The 25,559-nt window shown below is 43.0% G+C and overlaps 1 protein-coding gene across 1 annotated transcript; it reads left to right on the forward strand.

The window, feature by feature from the left end:
• The first annotated feature begins 1,695 nt into the window (after window positions 1–1,695).
• SLC35D1 (solute carrier family 35 member D1) lies at window positions 1,696–25,228 on the forward strand. The gene is made up of 12 exons (XM_035121364.2): window positions 1,696–1,916; window positions 2,870–2,903; window positions 2,991–3,077; window positions 6,141–6,208; window positions 8,630–8,701; window positions 10,700–10,768; window positions 11,706–11,808; window positions 13,266–13,358; window positions 17,237–17,304; window positions 17,663–17,741; window positions 18,398–18,480; window positions 20,638–25,228. Exons 1-12 carry the CDS (start codon window positions 1,702–1,704, stop codon window positions 20,744–20,746), a joined length of 1,080 nt encoding a protein of 359 aa, XP_034977255.2. The 5' UTR covers window positions 1,696–1,701; the 3' UTR covers window positions 20,747–25,228.
• Window positions 25,229–25,559: the final 331 nt, after the last annotated feature.

Here is a 25,559-nt window from a genome sequence, read left to right on the forward strand (position 1 = left end):
CTCTGCTTCAAAACCTCCAATGGAGGAGAGTCCACCCCCTTCCATAGAAGCATAGAGTTGGAAGGGATCCTGAGTGTCATCTAGTCCAACCCCCTGCAATGCTTGGAATATGCAAGTGGCCTGTATGGGAATTGAACCCACAACCTTGGCGTAATCAGCACCACAGTCTAAACAACTGAGCTGGGCCCAAGGGAGTCTGTTCTACTGTTGAAGTTCTTTTTGTTGCACTACAGCATAAGAGTGTCCCTCCAGATAGCAATAACATGTTATTTTGGGGAAAGTATAGCAGAACAACTAGCAAAGTGGAACAGTGTGCGAATGGTTCAGCAGCACAAATCCAACATGAACGCATTATCATTGCATCAATGACGTTGCAGAATACGCTTGCAACCCCCGCCAATCTACAGCGGTCCCTGAGCTCTGAAAAGATAAAGCAATTCTAGTGAGTGCATATGGGAATAATTACCACTATAGCAGTCATGTCATGGAAATTGGTGAAGTAATAGCTATACCTCTTCAATCCTGCATTATGCTAACCACATAATATGAACCACCTATATACTTAAGGAAGCGCCTGTGGCTCCTTATACAGTATGTAAAATGAAAGAACTTTTACAACTGTTGTATTAACTGCTGCTAAGCTAGTCTTCCATGTACCTTATAGTTGCATCCTTTATAACGCAATCATATGGGGGCTGCGGCATGGGCATAGCCAGGATTTGGGGGGAGGCAGACTTTATATTTGGGGGCTCCCAGAACAGAGTTATCTACACCACAATTGGTCAGTTAGTTTGGTATTTTAATAATAATAATAATAATAATAATAATAATAATAATAATAATAATAAATTTATACCCCGCTCATCTGGCTGGGTTTCCCCAGCCACTCTGGGCGGCTTCCAACAGAATATTAAAATTCAAAAATCTATTAAACATTAAAAGCTTCCCTAAACAGGGCTGCCTTCAGATGTCTTCTAAAAGACTTTTCTCTTTGACATCTGGTGGGAGGGCGTTTTTATTTATTTGATTGGGGGGCTGCCCCCCATGCGGCGCGGTTAGGTAGGTTAAGCGCAGAATGGAGCTCCATGAACCTATACAGTGTAAGTTTGCGCAAAGGGCCTCTTCTCACGCCCCGACAGACGTGGCCAGCAAGCGTGTTAGCGGAGTTGCACGTGATCCATTATCAACACGTGATTATAAACACAAGAGACTGTAGTTTTCCTGCTAACCTGCCGCCCCCACCTTATTACCAGACGTAGCAGCCACCTGGGCTTCCCATGTGGTGGCGTTAGCTCTGCGCTGTGGCTAGTAAATAAGGGCATCTTGTGCGCGCTCGGGGAAAATTCTGTCGCCTGCCTCGCTTGCTGTGTGTCTTAGAACAGTTTCCAACGCGGCGGCTTGGCTGAAGCGACGCCGCCCTTTCGCGGGCAGGGGAGCGATTTGGGCGCGCAGGAGGACTTAGGACGCACCCTACTCTTTCGGGGCTGGGAGAGAAAGACCCCCTTGCCGCTCAGAAGAATAACAGGCCGGGGCGCCCTAGCCAAGGAACAGAGCCCCGCTGCGCCCCTGGCGCGTCACGGCTTTGCGCGCTCCTCCTCCTCCTGCTGCGCCCTCCTTGCAAGCCGGCGGGCAGCCCGCCTTGGGCCCAGCCTCTCCTGGCTCGCGGCCGGCTCCGCCCCGTCTGACGTTCAGCTTGCAACCATGTCGGCGGCCGCGCGCAGACGTCAGGCTTCTGGCGTGAAGGGAGAAGCCCCCGCCGCCGCCGCCGAAGCAGCAGCAGCTCGCGGAGATGATGAGCTGGGCATGGCGGCGGCGCCCAGCCTCACCGTCTGCCTCAAGCTTCTGGCGGCTGCCTTCTACGGCTTCAGCTCCTTCCTCATCGTCGTGGTCAACAAGAGCGTCCTCACCAGCTACGGGTAAGTGAGGCGGGTGCGAGAGCTCCGGGCAAAGTTCGCCGCCGCCGGCGCCAACCAAGTGCGCCGGCCGGGTTGCAGATTAACTTGCGCGGAGAAAGGAGGTGGAGCAGGCCGGCGTGGGCGCTGACCTGCAGGCGGCCGCGAGGACTCGGCTTTGTGGCTGCTGCTGTTGCTTCTGCAGAGCCAGCTCCCAAGTTGCTTTCGGAGGAGGAACGCTCCACAAGCCTCCATGTTCAATAGCGTGGGGCGGTGGTGGTGTCTCTCTCTCGCTCTTCCCAACTTCCAGGCACGGGCATTTGCAGTGGGCACAGCGCACGCCTCCGCTCCCCTCCCCCAGATACATCTATGAAGGCCGCGTGTAGATAAGATGGCTTGTTCAGAAGTTGCCAGGCGCCCTCAAACCTCCACCCCCAAAACGCAAGGAGTATTTGGGTTAGAGAGCACAGGGCTGCGATTCTGTAGCTGTTCAGCCTGTTGGCTCCATTGAACTCAGCGAGCTTTGCACTGTGCAGCACCATAATTTTCAATAACGCGAACGTTGGGGTTCAGCTTTGCTTCTTGGTGGCACCCAGTTTTAAAGGGTTCGTTGGAGCCGTTAAACATTCCCTTCTGCGTTTCTTTAAAAAAATGTCCCTCCTACTGTGTGCACTTTGTGTATACGTGTGTTTACTTCCAGAACAGACACGTTATAAGAAGCCACTGATGCCGCCATCTAACTGCTATGCAAATACAGTTCAGCGTGTTAGGACTATGCATGCAAGGGTGTTGGTTGCTGGAGGCAATTGATTTTTTAAATACATCGAGTTCTTGGTTATTACCGGTCCATATATTTGTTATAGTTGAGGCAGGAGAGTGAGCCACAAGCCACTTTTCCTGCCAAAGGCTAGCTTTTTTCCATTATGTATGATTTGCTGAAGGTTGCCACTGTTTAATTTGTCTGCTGTTTGTTACAGATTTCCTTCTTCGCTGTGTGTGGGACTAGGCCAGGTTAGTTGGAAATTTTGAATAACGATATTTCTAATTGGGCCAGGAGAGGGAGAGGCAAAATAGTGATCTCTCTTGTTCCTTTCACAGATGTTGGCTACGGTGGTTGTCCTCTGGGTGGGAAAGGCACTCAGGGTGGTGAAGTTTCCTGACTTCGACAGAAATATACCTCGAAAGGTATGATATTTCTCTCATTTACAAAGCCACTGGCAGAAGTGTAGTTCTTGTCGTGCATGCCCATAATGGGGAAGAGTGGTCTAAATTGTTCTGGTGTATGTATATTCTGTAGATAGAACAACTTTCAAGGAAGGCATCGAAATGCATCAATACAAGTACTGCTTGCTGCTCATGACAAATTAGAAAACTGTTTTAAAAGTGCTGTTAGGTCATTCCAGTGCATTTTTATTTTCCTTTTGTACAGGATTAATTAATTATGGGCAGCTGTGAAACTGCAGCAAAGAAGGCAGATTCCAGTATGGTCTAACTGACTTGTTGTAGTATGACTTTCCAGAGTTGCTATCCTACTTTGGGTGAAAGAATCTGATAAATGTAGTTATAGATGCTAATCTTTAGAGGCCAGATAAACAAGCAAACAAAACGATTTGGCACAAATGCCGAAATGGTTTCTGATTCATGTGATGTTAAGGTAACACGGCTAAATTTGTTGATGAGAATTGAGTCAGTGCAGCCATGTACAGGGAGAGGGCTGAACCTTTTCTAGTAGTGCTGCAGTCCTCAAAAAACCACACAGACCCTGGAGCTGCTTGTTGTTTGCTGTGGGAGAGGAGCCACTCTCATTCCCTGTGCATCTCAAATACTACCTTCCCATCATGCATTTAGTATAATGTTTGATTTGGCCCTCATAAGTATGTTCTGCTAGAGTTGAAGGGTTTTATTCCCAGTTAAGAACGCCACATGGTACAATCCTATGCAAGCTATTTATTTATTTCCCACCTTTTTGCGTGACAGGGACTCAAGGCAGCTTACAGATAAAATACGAACAGCTAAAATATAGGGGGGGAGGAGATAATTAAAAACAACAACTAAATATTAATTAAATCTATTAAAAATGCACAAATCATTACAATCAAAGCAGCACAGTACTATCCCGTTCATTAAAAACAGTCAGTTCCCAAAAGCCCTACACTTGCAGAGGGGAAGACAACAAGGAAGGAGTCAATCTAGCTTCTCTAGGGAGGGAGTTGCAAAATCTGGGAGCAGCCACTGAGAAGGCTCTCTCCCGCTACCTTTGAGAGTCTCGGAACTGAGAGAAGCATCTCCCCCTCAGAACCCAGGCAAGTTTGTATGAGGGAATACTGTTTTTCAAATAGTCTGGACGTAAGCCGTGTAGGGGTTCATAGGTCAAAACCACCATTTTGCCTTGTGCCTAGAAAGAGACCGGTAGCTAGTTGGAGTTGTTGTGGCAAGGGAGCCATATGTTCCTTATAAATGGCCCCTGGTCAAGAATCTGGCTGCAGCTCATGGAGCCAGTTGAAGTTTCAGAGCGCTTTTCAAAGGCAGGCCCACGTCATGCGTTACTCTTGCCAAATCAGACATCTCAAGGAACGGGTGCCGCTAATGTGATAGCTTTAATTGTGCAGGTGCAAAATTTGCAATCACAGTGACGTGGGCATCCGTGCTCAGGGTTGGGTCCAGGAGCACACCCAGACTATGAACCTATGTCTTCAGGGGGAGTGTTACCCCATCCAGCACAGGCTGAATCCCTACTCCCTGTTCTGCCTTCCGACTGACCCCAAGAGCTCCTCTGCCTTGTCTGGATTAATTTTCAGCTTGTTCCTCCTCCTCCAGTCCAGGAGGAATGTAGCCACTATAAAACGGGCATTGACCACTCCCTTCACCTTCTAAGCCAGTCCTTCGCTGGCCTTTTCAATGAACCAGGAAGAGCAAGGATCCAGCACAGATTCCAAAGATCCTGTCCACGTCCTTGAGCTGCACAAGCTGAAAAAATTATCCACTAACATTGCACAGGCAAGGGCCAAAGTTACACCCACCAGACCTGTATCAGCTTACTTGGAAGGGAGTCGTTTAAATCAAAGGGACTTGCCTCTTAGAGTAATTGCCTGCGGAATATATGTCCAGAATGCGGCAGCTAGACTGGTGACTGGGAGCGGCCGCCGGGACCACATAACACCAGTCCTGAGAGATCTACACTGGCTCCCAGTACATTTATGAGCACAATTCAAAGTGTTGGTACTGACCTTTAAAGCCCTAAACGGCCTCGGTCCTGTATACCTGAAGGAGCGTCTCCACCCCCATCGTTCAGCCGGGACACTGAGATCCAGCACCGAGGGCCTTCTGGCGGTTCCCTCATTGCGAGAAGTGAGGTTACAGGGAAACAGACTGAGGGCCTTCTTGGTAGTGGCACCCGCCTTGTGGAACGCCCTCCTAGCAGATGTCAAGGCAATAAGCAACTATTTTACTTTTAAAAGACAACTGAATGCGGCCCTGTTTAAGGAAGTTTTTAATGTTTGATGCTGTTTTGTTTTTAATATTCGGTTGGAAGCCGCCCAGAGTGGCTGCGGAAACCCAGCCAGATGGGCGGGGTATAAATAATAATAATAATAATAATATAATATTATTATTATTATTATTATTATTATTATTATCCATGTTTATATTATTTCTGAAGGTCCCCCAAATTATGCTTTCTGAGGTTGGATTTAAGCATGATAGGGCATGTAAAAGGAACATCGCCATGTGGAGCATCATGCTTAAAAGAACATCAGTTTATACAAGTCTGGTTTACCATGAATTCCTGGTGTGCCGCTGCTGTACATGTACGGATCAATGACCTATTTAACATAGCATTAGCTGTGTGTATACATCTGTCTATGCGTGTTCCTCTTCCCATGCCCACTCTCAGTGTAACTTTGAAGACTGAATGTCCGTGATGTGACAGAAGGTGTTATGTTCGTGTTTCCAGAACTCTACATAGTCTTGAGGAAAAAAGGAAGGATGTGTGTTGCTGGTGTTGTAAGTCAGAATGCGAAACCATAATAGCCTAATATGCAAAAGCTTTTATGCTACAGTTGAAGCATGATTGTGCATTTCCTAAGGCTTGCTATGTTGTGTGCCTGCTGGTGAAAACTGTTCCAGTTGCAAAACACACACACACACACACGCAACAACAAGAAAACTGCAAATGTTTTGAAAGGTTACACAGCCAACTGACTTTACCTGTTTATTGAATGTTATTTTATCCCTCTTATAACTTTCTAGACTTTTCCACTACCTCTCCTGTATTTCGGGAACCAAATCACAGGACTGTTCAGCACAAAGAAATTGAAGTATGGATAATAAGATACGATTTTATTAAGCTTTTATTTTTTAAAAAAATATTGAGCTTTTATTAAAATGTAATCTGAATTCTGGTTGGTCTGTACTTAAATTTGAAGGGGCTTTTTGATTACTTCAGATTTAGTGAATGAAAATTGTGTAGAACATTTGTTTGTTTATAATTTATTTATATGTTTCAGTATACCATAATTCTAATATCTGGTGTCTTGTCGCAGTTATAAATAACAAAACAATTGGCATTAATATATAACATAATTCAGCTATGCATATTTGGTAAAAAATAATTTAGAAGGACATAATAAGTAATCATCAAGTCATTTAATTAGCTCTTTCAGATTCTCTGTAAATCATTTTAAAAACAACAACAACCCAGATTACCCAAAAAGGGTGGGATGGGGCGGGGCTTCAGCTGGTTTTCTGCTCTCTTCCAGCACATCCTTAGTTACTCAGGTGAGTTGTATTGAGTTTAATGAGGCTAACTCCCAGGTGAGTGGGTATAGAATTGTAGTCTTAAGATGCTTTTCAATAGAGCCCTGTTGATTCAGTATTTTAAAAAGCAACACTGAAAACATTGAGATAAGTTTCTTGTTACTGCATCAATCTGTCAAGAGTTGTGGAATATCAAATGCCAAGGCCTACTACCCTCTCTAGCTGGCATAATAATAATAATAGTAATAATAATATTCATCCGTAGATCTTAAGGCCATTCACAACATAAAAATACAAGATTAAAATCCAAAATACATATTAAAAAACCCACACCAATAACTCCCTCTCCCTCCACAAACATATTCTGTAGAATTAAAAAATTCCTTCAGTAGCACCTTAAAGACCAACTAAGTTTTTATTTTGGTATGAGCTTTCGTGTGCATGCACACTTCTTCAGATACTTCTTCAGGTATCTTCTTCAGATACTTCTTCAGGTATCTGAAGAAGTGTGCATGCACACGAAAGCTCATACCAAAATAAAAACTTAGTTGGTCTTTAAGGTGCTACTGAAGGAATTTTTAAATTTTGTTTCGACTCAGACCAACACGGCTACCTACCTGTAACTATATTCTGTAGAGTATGCTACAGAAACGTTAGTGCATGCTAGATCCAGCTGGACAAAGGTACTCCTGGCCACAGCTACATCCTGGAGCAAGGCTTTGTCCAGGAGCACTCCCAAGCCTGTGAACCCTTCTTCTTCAAGGGCAATGTTGTCCCATTCAGAATAGATTGTATCCCCATTTCCAGATCTGTGGTTCTGCTAACCCTGAATCCTTTTGTTGTGTCTGGATTAAGCTTCCATTTGCTCACCCTTATTTTAGCTTCCCGACAATGGTTTAGAACCTCCATGAACTTCCCTGGATTCAATTGGAATGGAGAGAGAGGGAGAGACAGTTGTGTCATTTGCACACAGCTGGCTGGAAAGCTGCAGGTGACCTTTCCTGATGCTGTCATGCAGATTTTAAACACAGCATGTTCTTAGGATACAAGCCTATGCACTTGAGCAGGCATCCCCAAACTGCAGCCCTCCAGATGTTTTGGCCTACAACTCCCATGATCCCTAACTAACAGGACCAGTGGTTGGGGAAGATGGGAATTGTAGCCCAAAATATCTGGAGGGCCGAAGGTTGGGGATGCCTGCACTTGAGTGTAGAGCCACAGGGCGCACCATAGGACCTGTCTCCAAATTAAGCACATGTAATGTCAGGCATCTCCTTTCTGCTCTCCACCGCTTGTATGCCACCTGTTTTCCTGGCTAGGCAAGATGTGTACAGTTAAGACTGTATACCAAAGTATATAGAGATGAAAACAAAACAATTTGTGTATATAAAATTTACTGTTGGGTAGTAACATTAAGGTAATGGAATTTGCATTTCCTTGTCACATAATTTGTCGATCTTATGAAGCTGCTGAAAAAGACATTATTATATAATAGCCTTTTAACAAATGATTGCTCTCTGCATCTTAGTGCAAATGTGGGCAGGTACTTGCTTTAGTAACCAGCCTGGACTGGTGGCTAAATATAACCTTGAATGTAGGGTCTTGTAACTTGAGATCCCAACTCATTTCAAGGGTATGAACTGGAAGAGAGTGTGTACTGCTTATAAATACCTTTTGTGCGCACAGTTTCCAAGCTTCAAAATAGCTAATACAGTTGGGCTGCACTTGTGTGTAAAACAAAACTGTTAAATTTTGAAGAATTACATTTTCTAGCCCCAGTTTTTCCTGCTTCTGACAAATGTTGGAAACACTCTTTTTCTTTTATCACCTGTGGCTCCCCCCCCCCCCGGACATCTGTTCTCATTCACTACACCATGTGTTTTGATGTTGAAATTTATCTGGAGTAAATTTAAAATGTCTCTGTATAAGCGTAGGAGTATCTGTATGGTTAGCTCTGTCCATAAACATTATTTCTCTTACAGCCTGCCAATGTTTACAGTCCTGAGACGGTTTTCCATTCTGTTTACAATGTTTGCAGAAGGAATTCTACTCAAGTGAGTTGTGAGATGGTACAGTACTGTGTTGCTTCATGTGTTGTGTCACACGGGTGGATACAGCCAATGGCAGTGGTATTATATTTCCCTTTGGTTATGTAGGCATGCAGCCTGCACAAGGTCAAGCACCCTTTGTACTGTAGTTCTTAGGGTTGAACAAAGGAAAATAACATATTAGAGCAGGCATCCCCAAACTTCGGCCCTCCAGATGCTTTGGGCTACAATTCCCATCTTCCCCAACCACTGGTCGTGTTAGCTAGGGATCATGGGAGTTGTAGGCCAAAACATCTGGAGGGCCGCAGTTTGGGGATGCCTGTTCTAGAGTGTTGGACTCAATATTTCAAGCATATTGGACTCCACATTTGTATAGGAAGGCACTGACCAACAGAGGCACTGACCAATCTCCAGTATTGGAGATAGAATGCTGAGAATCCCACATATGATGTGGGCTTTGTCCAGTGATGTCTTCTTTTTGGTCTGAAGTTGTTATCTGCATCAGTTTTGCATTGGTGAAATCCTTCATACTGCCAGATGCTTATGTATTTTTCAATTATACTCTTGTAGTACAGTACAAGGATTAACAGCAGGACAACAAAAGTGGATTTTGTGAGCCCTTATGGTTGCTAAGAGACATACTTGGAGCCCTGAAGGACCAAAGTCTGTTTTCCATTGTTTTGAAGACCTCATTGCCCTGGCTACATTTGAATATATTTCATATAGACATAAATATTGTATAGATGACTATTTGGCCATCGGTGTGTGTGGGGGGGGGGGCTTATAATAATTTATCTGTTTAACTTAAGAAACAGGTTACAGTACTGTATCAGTATCTGTAACATGAACTGATAGTGAGAGTTTTGTTTTGTTTTGTTACTCTTGGTATTCATATAGTTCTTCCTTGCTTTTCTTTGCTAAATTTTCGTATGAAAAATGAATTAGAAGAATACCGTCAAGTGCCGTGGGTCTATAAGCTTAGGCTAGACTTTTTAATGCATGCCAGTGACTCCTTTCTCAAGTCCGTTTTGCATACCGTGTTTCTCCAAAAATAAGACACCATCTTATATTTATTTTTCCTCAAAAAAACACATGGTGGCTTATTTTCAGGGGATGTCTTATTTTCGGAGAAACACGGCACAAGGGAACTTAGAGAAGGAAATTCATTATAGCATGCTGAGCTTTGTGCCAAAATTCAACATTACAAGAAAACCCTCTTCTCCTTTGGAAAATGGGAGGATGGGTGCAGGATGGGGCTGGGCAATAATCAGCTTTTCAACATTGCAATGTGTCGCCAGCCAAACATTGTGGTTTAGTGATACATCACAATGTTGAAAAGTGGAGGGAGGAACAAGTTCTATTGGCCTGGCCCTGCAAGGCGCCAGGGTGAAACCGCAGCAGCAGCTTCATTCTGGAGCTTTATGGGGCTGGTCGCAATAGAGCCTGTTCTTTCCTCGGCACGCCAGGTGCTGAGATGAAGCTCCATTGGCCACAGCACCTCACAGGGCCATGGCTGATGGAGCTTGTTCCTCCATGCTGAGGGAGGCACGACATCACAAGTTTTTGCTTTAGTTCTACAACCTTCAGCAGTCAACCATGATTTTTGCTATTGGCTTAGTGTTTTCTTTCATGCTTTGAAACCCTAGGAATACTTAAATTTCGTTGTATCGTAGACCACTGTTTTTGATTGTTCTTTGCAGGTCACTAATTACTTATGTGACAGTAATTGCATAGGAGAGTACTTAAAGGCAGCTGTAAACTGGAGTGGAAGGAGGAGAGATAAATGAAACTCTTAGGTACATGTTTGTGCCTCCCTCCGTCCAGCTACATACACAAACACAGACGTCGATTGGGTTTGACGTAAACAGAAAAACCCTGCCTTTTAGGCATTTTCCTTAAATGTTTCCATCATGCTCTCTTGAGAGGTTATTGTGGACCAGTTTTAAGAACTGCAAGAACGCCAGCTGCAGTAATGAGAAAGCTCTTCCATTTTTATCTTCTTAGGAAGAAATTTTCTTGGAGGATTCAGATGACAGTATTTGCAATGATAATTGGTGCATTTGTAGCTGCAAGGTACGGTATATCATTATTAAAAGTGGCTTGAATGTTAAGTTTTTAATGAGCTTGTTCCTCAACTAACTTCTTAAAATATTCTGGTTAGCTGTTGGAAAGGTGAATAGAAATTCAGTTGAAGCCCTGGAAGAAAAGAGCTAAGGCAATATATGATTGTCTGAAGCAGGCATCCCCAAACTGCGGCCCTCCAGATGTTTTGGCCTACAACTCCTATGATCCCTAGCTAACAGGACCAGTGGTCGGGGAAGATGGGAATTGTAGTCCAAAACATCTGGAGGGCCGAAGTTTGGGGATGCCTGTTCTGAAGCATAAATTAATGGACTACAATAATTTGAAGTTCTTGTCGAATATGAAGGTTTCCCTGGCAGGCAATTCTGAAGCAGAGCTAGAAGTGCCTGGAAGTGTCTAAAGTGGCCCCTAAAGTTTTGCACCAAGGAGACCAATACGGGAGAGAGCTGTTTTGTTGCAGCTGGGGAAGATGAAGGTGTCCAGCTGTGTTGTTGCAGATGCACCATGGAGTTTCTTCTTTCTGCACTCCTCCCAGCAGTCATTCTTCCAGGTCACAACCTGTCTGTCTCCAGGCACTGCAGGCATCTACAAGGGATTCCTACACTGCGGAGTCGTGTTGCAGACATCTTTGTAACACAGAGTTGGTCTGCCAACGGGAATGGTGCCTGAAGCCAGCTCCCCATAGAGCACACCCTTGGGGATCCTGACATCTACACCTGTAGATGGGTGATCAGTGCCATCATAAATGGCAGGACTGATCATGCATATACTGGATGCAGTAGGGTCTTCCCTTGTGCAGCATTCTCTTGTGGGATCTAATCTGCAAATGTGATCCTTGTACAGAATCCCTCTCTGCTTGCAGATTGCAGTTGTTCAGTAATGATTATGTTTTCTCTTTGACTTTAAATATTACCTTCTCTTCCCCTAGTTCTGATCTGGCATTTGATCTGGAAGGCTATGTGTTTATCTTGATTAATGATGTATTGACAGCTGCAAACGGTGCATATGTAAAACAGAAACTAGATTCTAAGGTAGGTTCATCTTGCTACTTCATTTTAAAGCAGCTTTCCACCTTATTGATCAGTAAAGGATGAATGAGTTACTGCTTTCGGGGGGGGGGGGAGATACTCATTTTTCAACAGTGTTGCTGTCCTGTCCTATATATTGTTAAAATAATCTTTCATTATTATTTTTCATTTTGCTCTGCTGCTGCACAAACATCTGTAACACCATGTACATATTCTAACAATTTGCAAGTGTTTAGGATAGCGTGCACAAGTAAACATAGGCTAGAATTAAACCCATAAGAAACACACTGTATTGGACTAAAACCCATTCAAATAGGGCATTTAATTTCTGCTGGTGGTTGGGGTTTGTTCTATTTGTTTCTGAGTTAAATAGCATACTCATAAAACTAGAATCATTCTAATACTGTGTTCTATGACACCATGGCCACTTGGGGCATGAAACTATTTCACACCAATATTAAATGATCAGACTGCCCATTGGCTACAAAGGGGCTTGAAGTTATTGCATGTAATCTGGTTCACTTGTACTGAGATAAAAGTATTTATTTTATGATTATGTCATGAAACTTCCTGTGCCGATAGATGGAAACTATAGTTTGACCAGTAAAGTAATGAAAAATGCAATTGCTTATTAATGTTACGACAGCCTCCCAGTAACACATATGATATGTTTAGGATAAAGTTCTTAGGTTAGCTACATTATGTACTAGTTAAAAGGAAAAGTCTGTGGATCAGTACAGATATAATACTGCCCTCCTTTTAACTTTGGCTAGTCGACCAAGAAGCCAGCCTTGGCTCCCTCTTAACTACAGTTAGTAAATCAAGAGCCAGACTTGGGAATGTTTGTTCCTTCACCCTAAATCACAATGAAGCAGTGTGTTTGCATCAGTGCTATCTGTGGTTAAGGCCTTAATAACCCCAGTAGTTTCAAGCTCTGCATTTAAAGGGTGGGTGGCAACTTGCTCTAGAGAGGAGGCAGGTGGTGAAGAACAATATACATTCCCAAGGCAGGCTCTCAACTTACTATGTTTCACAGAGTGTAAGTATTGCAGCTGTACCAAGCCAATGATTTTTTTGGGGGGGGGGTTTGTATAAAAATCATATTTATGTTTATGGTCTCTCTTTTATATCCATCGATAGGTAGGGTAAATAGTAAAATATATATGTTTTAATAGCTATTTGAGTTTTTTTAAAAAAATCATTTCATATACTTTTGATTTAAAGTAGATGTTATCTTTAAGAAATATAAATAATATAGCTGGCAAAACTTGTTTTCTATCATTGCTGATTTGCACCATGGGGAAACATGAAGCTGATTTGTGTCTCAAAGATTCAGACAGGATGCTTCATTTATGATGCTTGTAGGAGATGACGGATGAGGTCTCGTTTTGTGTACTTCTCTGTGTACGGATTTATCATTCAGCCAAAATAAGTACATAACTTTTTTTTTTCATTTCCAGGAGCTGGGAAAATACGGCCTTCTATATTACAATGCACTGTTTATGATTCTCCCTACCTTGGCCATTGCCTATTTTACAGGAGATGCGCAAAGGGTAAGCCTTCGGTTTTTATTCCAGAATACCAGCTCTAATTGAAAACTATATTGCTTGTGTCCATATGTCAGTAATTTTGAAATACAGCTTTGTGGGCTTTTTTTTTTTTAAAAAGTTCATGGTGTTGTGTACTAGGATGTCTTATGTTACTGTTCAGTTTTAATTCAGAACAATTTTAAAAATCTTGGCATTTGTCATGACTGCAGGTAAAAAAAGTACACAATTTCAATGGTATACGTGGAAGGGAAACATGCCTATAAAACTCTTGAGACAGAGGAAGCAATTGAGAAAGGCCCACTTATATTGGCATTGGTTTTGGTGGGATGATGCTAATATGTGAATTGTCCCTGGGAAGCCAATACTATGGTCCTGCTAAGTTAACTGCCATTGCCATTTTCCTTGCTCCGGCACAAGCTAATTGGTAGCATGTCTGTAGCAGTGACCACTAAATAATCCGCAGCAGTGTTAAGAGTCGATGCAGGAATTGCAGTGGCAGTGCCTAGCATTTACACAACTTCTGTAATGTGTGTGAGCAGTTGGGGCAACAATATTTGCAGATCCTGTGGCTGCGCAGTCTGTGCTCTGCAAGGTCCATGGTGCAGTCGGTTGCAGCATCTGTGGAGCTCTTCCTTGTCCTCCTGGCATAGGTTACTCCACTAAGGCAGTTTCTGTGCCTGAAGCCACAGAAGTGGAGTTTCAGCCAAAAATGCCTGCAGCTACCCAGGAGTCACCCACTCCAGCAATTTGCCTGAGAAGTGAATCTTCATTATTGACCAATAATTACTACAGTCCTTGTTGTCTAGAGAGGCCTTCTTTAGGAGTGGCCTTTTAATTGCCATTTTCAGGACAGACAGGGCCATTTCCTCTCCCAAGAAGGCATTTATTGCCTTGGGACCCAGGCAGCCAACCCAAGTGATAAGAAGACACGTGAGATGCTCTGCCTGCATCCTCAGGCTGCCAGAGCTGAAACTCCTCCAACAAAACGATGACTAAACAGTGCTTTGGGCACAACACTGTGTTACCGTGACCTATTTACTTCTTTAAATTTCTAGCAAATATGTCACAGCATGCCTCTAAGGAATTCTTCACATCATTGTGAGGGAAAAATTGGAGTAAACCCAGAACACCTATGTTGTGTATATCAGAATATATGTAGCTGAAATATGAACAGGTCTATCATCAAGAGAACCACAGGGTTTTGTGAAACAAGGTAATTTGTAGAGAACTGGTTCCCATATTTTTCCCATGTGTTAACGGGGGCGGAAGGTGTTGAACTTCCAGATCCACAGGTGCCTTTTGGGAGAGACTTCTTGACTTAGCTTGACCAAGATGTATGCTTGATTAACTAATATCCATACAGTTTCTGATAGGAACCATTAGTTCAGCAATATCCAGTAGGCCAGTTTCCCCATCCCTGCTATAAACAACCATGGATACAGTATTTGATACTAAACACTTGCATTGGTCACAGCTAAAGAGTGGACTGAATAATTACAGTTATTTATATCCCACCTTTCAAATCCTTCCAGGTGGCTTATAAAAAACCCCCCCACTAAGTTGCTATATTTGGGGGTGGGGGAGAAAGCACAACAATATCAAAAGACACACATGACCATCAGGATCCTTCCCACTGGAGAGTTGATGGGAAGGAAACAATCCAGCGGGAACATGTCCTGTTTACCTGCATCCCTCTCACCTGGAATTGTTTTCTCTGGATGGCTGATGACAGTGGGAAGGGGAGAGTGCAGCTGGAGGAGGCTCCAATGCGGTCTTTGCCTGCCTCCCTCTCTCCTGGAATCCTCCTCACATTGCATTTTAAGAATCTCCTCTTGAGATAGAAAATAGCATCTCAGTGTTTATATATTTGTGGGAGGGGGGGAAAGTATTCATTTAGAAATATATGCACCAATTAAGGGAGGAGGAGAATACCAGCACTATTCTAGACTCTGCAGTTTGCATTCACAGTATGTGTAAATATCTTAAGCTACTAATTTTTGAATAAACTTTCTTCTCCCCTGGCAAGCTCTTGGCAGTTAAGGTGAACAAAGTCTGCTCTGTTAAACATCCAGGAAGCTCAACATTCAGTGCTGGGAAATCATTGACTTTGTCGTAGATACATATTTTTAAGGCTGTGGCTGTGGCACCATCTCCTCTTAATCCAGCTTGCTAAACTTGATAAAGTTAAATAAGAGGCAAGAGAATTTGCTCCAACACTTGGTAGTATAGTTCCTTTAAAATCTCAGTCTAGTTTCAGCCATAGAGCACTTGTGAGTAAATTTATCATCCAGCTATTAAAGCACTGAAAAAGTAAATCTATGACACATTATTTACACCAGCAGGACCCAGCAATAAGTTATGTTGCTTGATCATAACACACAGCTATTTCATATAAAGACCCTGTGCCTTGGTTTGGTTGCTACAGCCAAAGACAGTGCATATAAGAAAGAAAGAAAGTCATGTCAAAAGGGAGAGGTTCTACAGAATTATTACCGACTGTTTTCCTACAAAGAATCTGCTTATCTCGTATGTGGTCATGGGTCAAGCAAGGTTGTCTCTCATTCCTGCTGTTGCTTTTCTCCTCTGATTTTAGCAAGCTCTGAGAATGTTGGGAAAGGGTGCCACAAGGATACTCTTTAATTGATTTTACAGTGGTGCCTCGCTAGACGGATTTAATTCGTTCCACGGGTCTTTTCTTATAACGAAAAATTTGTCTAGCGAATCCCATAGGAATGCATCAAAAAATTTTGGATTTTTTTGCCCATAGGAACGCATTAATTGAATTTCAATGCATTCCTATGGGAAACCGCGATTCGTTAGACGAATTTTTCGTAAAACGAATTCGTCTAGCGAGGCAACCTCCGCTCGAAAAATCCTTTCATTAAGCGGAAATTTCGTTAAGCAGGGCACTCATTAAGCGGAAATTTCGTTAAGCAGGGCACTCATTAAGCGAGGCACCACTGTACTACACATTTTAGTTGGACCTTTTGAAATATACTTTAGGGCTGTTATCTCTTGCTTTTAATACTTTTTGCTGTTCTTGATGTCAATTCTCTAAGGTATATCAAATAGCTGATGACTGAAAACAGTTTTACATTAAAAATAGGTCTGACCTTGGGGACACAACCAAGCCTTTATTGACAGGGGACCTGTATGGGTGCCAAATATTTGTGTGTACATAGACCGCAAAGTGATGTAGAACTTACCCAGGATTTTAGCTATTGCTGGATTGTTCAGACGCTACTGGTTGTCATTTGGCTGTGCACTTGTGATCCTGCCAGTAATATTATTTGTAATGATCACTGTCTTTGTAAGCTTTCATGTACATTATTATAGATAATTGTATACTTAGAGGAATAGGTCAGTTTGGAGATGGGAACATACTGGAGTGATCTGACCTGCTTCTAGCACTACGCTTTGCTGTAGATTTCTAAATTCCAGCAGCTGAGTGTTGTGGCATTTAGTTTAAGCATGGGTACAGTTTGTGCAGTACGTTGCAGGTTGTCTTTGGAAATCTGAAGGTTGTGCTGGGTTTGAGCTGGTGCATTTCTCAACTTCCTCTTTTGTAGCAAACTGATAAACTGGTAGGCTTATATGTCTGTGTGCCAAATGTTTCTAGTCTAGATTCCACAGTAATTTTCCCTCTCTTCGTTTTCAAATAGACTGGGAAACACCTCTTTGACCCGCTGCTTCTATGCTGACCCCAGGACTCCCTCTTGGGGGTTTGGGGGACATGTAGCCTTCTCGTCTCCCGCCTGCGATTGAGCCCTTCTGAGCTCATGCCATGTTCTGTCCCACAGCAAACCGGAAGCCAGTGTTGGGTCAGCACTTCTGCAATTTTAGCTTTTCTGCTAAGAATATTGTATTTGTTTTGCTTCTAGGCAATGGAATACAAAGGCTGGTCAGACACACTTTTCCTTATACAGTTTACGCTGTCATGTGTAATGGGGTAAGGATAGTTTTTTTTTCTCCTAAGAGACACTGTATTCTTACAACTATGCATTAGTGAGCATGGCTGGTTTCGGTCAGTAACAGGCTAGCCACACCAGCTGAAAAAAATATATGCAGACTATGCATATCCCTCTGGGCTGAGAGTCTGAATGCTGCTACTGTGCTGTACATGTGGATTCAAGGCATATGAGGGCACTTCACTCATTCGTCAATCTGGGTATTTGTAGTTGAACATTTTTTGCCTGAATCTCAGAAACCAGCAGGCACCAGAAATCGTTCAGTATGCTACTTTCTGCCCAGCCTGGTACTATTTTACATGTACTCTGTCCCCCCCCCCCAATTTTTCTTCTCCGTAGGTTTATTTTGATGTATTCCACAGTACTTTGTACTCAGTATAATTCTGCCCTTACAACTACAATAGTTGGTTGTATTAAGGTAAGCTCTTCAGACTTGCACATCTACGCAAATAATTTTTAATACTCCATGTTAGTTGTTTGGGATCTGTTGTGCCATACTGGTCTTGGTGCATCATAGGGAAGTAAGGAAGGGTAAATGATAGCTTTGAAAATGTTTTGTTGCCTCAAATCAGACATGTAGAAGAGCCTGTACTCTTGGGGTATGCAAGAGGGAAATGGTGTTTATGGGAAGACACTAAAAGATGACGTGTGAATACAAACACTGGCATTTGCAGTTTGTGCCACCTTTTGTAGAGCCCCTACAGTCGTACCTCGGGTTACGACCACCTCGGTTTGCGAACTGCGCAACCCCAGAAGTGTTTTCGCTGCGCGCGCGCGAAAATCACACTTTGCGCACGCTTTGCGAACGCCCATCGCGTTCGGTTTGCGAGGTATTACTGTATTTACTTTCTGTAGAATATTCTGCTAGCACATGGGTAGTAGGCAAACTAAGGCCCGGGGGCCGGATCCGGGAATCAGCGTGTTTTTACATGAGTAAAATGTGCCTTTTTATTTAAAATGCATCTCTGGGTTATTTGTGGGGCATAGGAATTCGTTCATTTCCCCCATGTAAGCATCTCACAAATGTTGAAAAAGCAACAGAAAACTGCCTGAACCTCTTTGTTTCCTTCCCAGAATATTTTAATAACCTACATCGGAATGTTCTTCGGAGGGGATTATATTTTCACATGGACAAACTTTGTAGGGCTAAATATCAGGTAAGTGCAAGACTGTTGGGGAGCTCATAAGTGGCAGTTATACAATAAATGTAATCTCATATCCACATACTTGGAACTAAGCACCATTGAAATCAATAGGACTTCTGTGTAGAAAAGCATATAGTTTTGTACTGCAGTTTAGAGGAAAAAATTGGCTTGCACGCCAGCTAGAAAGGCATCGGGGCTTGCTCACCATAGGGCTGGGCAATGTATCTTGGCTGCTGCTTCCCCTATTGTGGGGAGGAAGAAATATTCGAGATATATCAGCAGATCATGGTATTTAGCTGCTGATACATCACGATGTTGAAAACCTGACATCACACAGCCCTACTGCAGCAGCATTTTATTTATACAGAACAGAATCCGTTCAACCCCCAAAACATTCGGAAACCAAAGCCCCATTGGATGTTCGGCTTCCAAAAATAGTTCGCAAACCAGAACAGTCACTTCTGGGTTTGCCGTGTTTGGGAGCCAAAACATTCAAGAAGTAAGCTATTTGAAAACCAAGGTACGACTGTGCTGCTTTTGTACTCAAACACAGAGATTACAGTATAATAGCACCCACTACAGAAGTTGCACTGAATATGTGGGGTGCTTTAAGTGGTATGATGGACCATTGTGAATATACCCATTTAAAAAGCACCACACTTCCCCCTAGTGTGGAAAGTCAATTACAATTCCACTTACATTTGAGGGGACGGCAGCGCCTGGAGGCTTTCTCAGGGAAGGCAAGCGGGGGACACGTAGCCTGCCCACTTGCCTTCCCTGAGAAGGCAGTCAGCAGCGGGGGCTTTTCGTCGTTTGCGTTCCCCCAAGGGGGAGGCAAATGACGAACAGCCCCTGCAGCTCACTGCCTTCGGCTTGGGGACTGGCTGGGCGACAGTGGGAAGAAGGGGAGGAATTCCTCCCCTTCTTCCCGCTATCGCCCAGCCAGTCCCCCAGCCGAAGTGCGGCGCGGGAGGTGGCTTTTCGTCGTTTGCTTCCCCCTTGGGGGAACGCAAACGGCAAAAAGCCCCCACTGCTGACTGGCTTGGCGGTGGCGGGATGAAGGGGAGGAATTCCTCCCTTCTTCCCGCCGCCAAGCCAAAGCCGCCTTCCCTCGGCAGCAGCCACCGCTTTGTGCCGGGCGGCGGCGGGAGAAGCGGTTCCTCTGCTTCTCCCGCCGTCACCTGGTACAAAGCCAGTTTTGCTTCCCTCGGCAGCCGCTGCCTGGCTTCAGATGGTGGCTGCCAAGGGAAGCAGCTGTGTGCCGGTGGCGGCGGGAGAAGTGGCTCCTCCCCTTCTCCCACTGCCGCCTGGCACAAAGCCAACATTGGACGGGGCTTCGGAGAGGCGCAGCGCTTCTCCAAAGCCCCGTCCGATGCTCCCGAGTGTCCATGGCGTGGTAGTGGGGGAACGGATCAGTTCCATTTCTCTCCCCCCTTCTTCCCGCGCTACAGCCCTGTGTGTTCCGCTGGTCTCTGCCGGTTGCCCCTCACCGGCAGAGACCAGCGAAACACAAAGGGGAACGAACTGCAGCACAGGAAGATCAGCTGAGAGGCGGTGCCAGCTGTCAGCGCCTATCAGCTGATCTTCCTTTGCCTTCTTCCTGTGCTGCAGCTCATTCCCCTTTGCTAGACGAATGCCCCTAGGTTTTGCAATCAGAGGTTTTTATGACCACATTTCGCAAGACGAAGCGGTGGCCATAAAAAATCTCATCGTCTTGTGAGGCAACCTCTGATTGCAAAACCTATTCGTATACGGAAAATTCGTCTTACAGGGGATTCGTCTAGCGAGGCACCACTGTACTAATGATTAAATAGGTACCGCTCCAGCGGGAAGGTAAATGGCGTTTCCGTGCACTGCTCTGGTTTGCCAGAAGTGGCTTAGTTATGCTGGCTGTATGCTAGCTCTCTCAGCCACTAAAGCGAGATGAGCGCCACAACCCCAGAGTCGTCCGCGACTGGACCTAATGGTCAGGGGTCCCTTTACCTTTTACTAATGATTAACTGGGCTGCTAACATTTTCTACTTGTCGGTAAAGGGACCCCTGACCATTAGGTCCAGTTGTGTCTATAGTGTCTAGTAAAATATAAAATACGAATTGAGTTTACTTTGTATAACTCAAGAGAACTGCGTTCAAGCTGTATTTTTCACCTAAAAAATCTGTGTCTTGCAGTATTGCTGGAAGCCTGGTGTATTCTTACATCACCTTTACAGAAGAGCAACTGAACAAGCAGTCTGAAGTTAGCATCAAGATGGACATTAAAGGGAAAAGCTCTGTATGACAAAAGGGTCACTTACCAACAGTAACTCTTGATTTTCAGCCGTGATTGCTGACAAATCACTAGAATGTGCAGTATTTCTGGATAGAATTGTATGTGCAAATGGAGAGTACCCAATATGAAGATTGCTCGCTGCCTTTTAGAATGAGATATTTAACTGATAGCACAAAATATACAGCTGGTTGTTAACACTAGGCTGAAAGGAATAAGGTTTAAAGTCACCATCTGTGAAGAAAAATACTTTTAATGCTCTATAGCATTTATAATCTTGAGTGGAGCAAGAAAATGTGTCCTACATATTTCAAAATGAACTGAGGCTATTGTGCTAAAAGGTTCAGATTCAGTTCACTCAGCATAAGATAGCAAACAATTTCTCAAAGAAATGCAGTATAGACTGTAGTAACTAGGGATGCAATTCAGATCACTTAAATCCCAATGGAAACAACTTTTCTGCCCACAGTAAAGTATTATTAACTTCAGCAGTATTTATACCTAAGAGGCTTGTAAAGCACAATAGTTAAGTGGGATATTTGAGCCAAGGGAAGTATAGGATATTGCAGAGCAATGCAGGCCAAATCTTAAAGCCTAGCAAGACTTCTATTGTGCCTAAAATTGGACAGCAAGAATAATTTCTGTTGAATAAGAAAATGATTTAAATCATTTTCTTATTCAAGAATCGGCAAGAACAAATGGATTCCTTTGGCAAGGAATTCTTTTCATAACATTGTAATGCCCCCAGTATGAATCCCCCTTTAAACTCAGACTCATCTGCTAAGTTATAAGCAAGTTATAACTTAGGGACTAAGTAGCTAAAGAAGATTCAGATGTAAAAGAATATTGAACCAGTGCCATGCAAATACAGTTATTTGTAATAATTATATTTAATAAAGTTATTTGTAATATTTACATTTTTGCCCACCTGGGTACTTCCACCCTGTGTATCCAAGACTAACAAACTGACAGAGGTTAGAGAGGCCGAAACTCCCAAGTTCTATTAGAAACTGTTTTTAACAGCATTTTTCTTAAGAAAAATGGTAAAGTTCTGAAAATAGAGACATTTTTGTATAAATTTAGATTGAGAAATTGAGGAACACAAGGTCTATAAATATATTCAATATATTAATTCTGTCTGTTAAAAACAAGAGTGTTACAGCTAATCTGTAAGTGCCAGAGATTTTAAATGCCTTTAACTAAAATGCAAAATAGAATTGGCTTTGCTAATTAGGGAAGCATCAGATTATATAGGTAGAGAGATCACCAACAATTTCATCAGGTGTGGAAGAGAAATTTCAAGATCTGCAGCCAACAGAAGCACTTCAACATAAATAGGAACTTTGCTGCCTGCCCACACATGCTAATGGCACTAAAGCCAGATGAGGCAACAGCCAGCCTCTTCTCATGAGCCAGATGAATGGGTTCTAATCTAGACTCCATGGTGAAAATGTTCCAAGATGGTAGCTCATTCACAGGCTGTTTTCCTTAACTTTGGTTAAAGGGCAGCAACAAGACAATTTGCATAAATCATCCTAAACCACCAAAACCTCTGCATCCAAACTGCAAACCTAGCTTGGAAGCTAAAACTTTGGACCAGCAAAAACTAACACATTCCATACTTAACTTTACATACCACTTCATACATTCGGGACTTGGTGTATCATGTTCCTTCAAGCATCATTTAGTAATGCACAGTACAGTGGTACCGCGCAAGACGAATGCCCTGCAAGACGAATTTTTCGCAAAACGAATTGACTCGCGGAACGAATTAAATTCGTCTTGCAAGGCACCACTGTATTTAAGGAACCTTGGCTACAGTTATTAACCCCTATGTCTTATGCACCTTTTATCAAACGGAGGTTGGTGATGCAACTAAGACTAATACTGAGATTTACCTTTGCAGTCCCAAAAGAAGCAATTTATCAGATTGGTTTCTTTGGGTGTAGGTCATCTCCTAGTTGATGACATTTACCAATGATTTTTACAGTGATTAAACTTCAGTACATGTTCATTTCCAGAGTAAAGCTCTCTATTCAATCCAGATTCTGCACTTTAAAAAAGCTGAATAATGTGACATAAATTATGCAATTACTATTTTGCAAAGTTTAGGGAAGTTTCATTTGTTGGAGAAGCAAAGAGTTAAACCAGGAGTTGAAGCCAAACTCCCAGCAACTGGAAATGTTCCGCCAGTAAACAGATTTTTGAGATTGTAGAGGACAAGGCCTGGTGCACTTTCAAGCATAATTTGAAACAAGGGTGTGTATTATCTAATGCAACATAAAAATGGCCCAGCTTGCACATAATAAATCATAGTTAATTGTGTACTGTGATTACACAGATTGCTCATCCTCTCTAGCACCAGTGATCCCCAGTAAGTGTTAAGCTCATGCCAGCAATCCTGGGAAGGCAAATCCAACACTCAATGTGCTTGGATGTAATGCCAGGGTTCATGATCGGTTACTCCAGGGGTCCCCAAACTACGGCCCCCGGGCTGGATGTGGCCCAATCGGCCTCCCAATCCGGCCCGCGACGACCCCCGCCGCCCGCTGCCGCCACCTGCTCTTACGGCGCGTGGCGCGGCGACGATCTTAGAAATCGGCAAAAAATCGCCGAAAATCCTTTGTGCGCATGCGTATGGGCCTCTCCCGACCCAGAAGAGATCATTTCCGATGCACTTCTGGGTCGGGGGAGGCCCATACGCATGCACACAAGCGATTTTTTCCCGCCCGTGTGCGTGTGCGCACGGGCGCACACTCCCCCGCCCTCCGGCCCGCCGCGCGGCGGGCACCAGCCCACTGCACGGTAAGTCTGGGGACCCCTGGGTTACTCCTTCCAATGTTAGGGGAAGAGCTTTAGTTACCCATTCAGACTAAAACATACTGATGCGCAAACACAACCTTCATATATGCACACACATAGAATTGTAGAGTTGGAAGGGACCACAAGGATCATCTAGTCCAGGCATCCCCAAACTTCGTCCCTCCAGATGTTTTGGACTGCAATTCCATCTTCCCTGACCACTGGTCCTGTTAGCTAGGGTTCATGGGAGTTGTAGACCAAAACATCTGGAGGGCCGCAGTTCGGGGATGCCTGATCCAACCCCCCTGCAATGCAGGAATCTTTTTGTTCAACATAGAGCTTGAAGCCAATACCCTCAGTCAAATTATATATTGTCTCTGGAATCTGCATCTGCAGCCGTTACCCTTTTCTCTGCTTCTATGGCATTGGTATGCATGTTGCAGAACATTGGGAAAAACCCTTTATAAACCTTAGTATGTTTCTCAGTGTGTGATGCCCTTTTCCACCCATTTCAAAAAAACCCACCTTTCAATGCTTTGAATATGAACACGCCTTATCCAAAAGGAAAAATCCACATGCTGTTGGCTACTGAGAAGAGACTTAAAAAGGAGGTAAATTTTAACATATACATTATGGGCTGAAAACAGGAGATACTAGATACATAAATACTAAAGAGCCACCTTGATCTGAAGCTGCATGTTACAGTTTAATTTAATTTAATACAGTTTAATTTACCCTGTTCCCATTCATTACCTCAATATATTGTGTGTTCATGCGCACACGTGTGTGCACACATATATTGAACACTGTATATAACCCCCAGTTGCACACTTCATACATACTTGCTTTTTAGAGAGTTGGGCTTCTACAGCTGCAATCACTGGTTGCAAACCAATGGAAAGAACATGCCAGAAAGTCATGTTGCACTAATGCCATTCATTTCAGTAGAGTCCTGTAGCTTCTTTTTGGGCCTCATTGAAATGAATGATGTGTATCTTTTTTGTTGGATTTGTACCATGTACAATCATGGTAGCAGTTACCTATAGCCACTTTATAATACTTCACTTTCCATACCAACTTCAAATCTAAACAACTGAGAATTCTGCCTAAGTATTCATTTTTTTAGGAAAGAGTATACTGGCTTCTTATGCAGAATACAAGGCATTCCATTCACTTCAAACAAACACCACATAAATTTTACAACTAGCAATTATGTATGGTATTACTCACCACGTCATTACTTGTCTACTTCCCTTGCACAAGAGTCCTGCCTAAAAGTACGAAACGCTGCAAAACACAAGTTCATAGAGAATAATATATGTAAATATTTGTGCAAATAAAAGTATTTGCATGGCCCAACTACAGAAAATGTCCTCTATGTATAATGAACTCCTGATACAATCAAATTCTTGCATTTCTTTTCTCTTTAATCTGCTGTACTGAGGCAGTTGCTCTCAGGGTATTTGTTACAGAGATTTTTTTTAAAAAAATCATGTAAAATTGTTCTGAATGCATTTGCATTTCATAAAAACTTTGCAGTGCCAAGTTCTAGAAGATACTACATACACTGGGAAGGTAAATAAAATTCTTACTAGTTTATTTTGTATGCTGTTAATTTTCCTCTTAACTATTTTCCTAAATAGAATTTATTTATGAGATTGAGAATTCTAGCATTAAGGGTCAACTTTTTTTTTTTAAAAAAAAATGTATATTCTGTAGGCTTTATATACTGTAAGCAAGAGGAAACCAGAAGGAATTTTATGTCCATATGTATTTTTGTACTGGCTTAGAAATAAATTTTGAGACAATTTTTCCATGTCTCAGTTTTAAAATTTGTTGGTTTTATTACTGGGTTCATCAGAACCAAAACCAGTTTCTTTTTCAGTAACAGGTCAATGTATTACTGGTAATGTTTGCAAAGAAGTATATCTGGTTGGTGTATCACAATATAGGTGTACTATTCTACTCACCACTTCGATAATGAATTTTGTTTGAATAGCATTTGACTCAAATTATTGTCACT

Source organism: Zootoca vivipara, chromosome 7 (genome assembly GCF_963506605.1).
Source record: "Zootoca vivipara chromosome 7, rZooViv1.1, whole genome shotgun sequence".
NCBI lineage: Eukaryota > Metazoa > Chordata > Lepidosauria > Squamata > Lacertidae > Zootoca > Zootoca vivipara.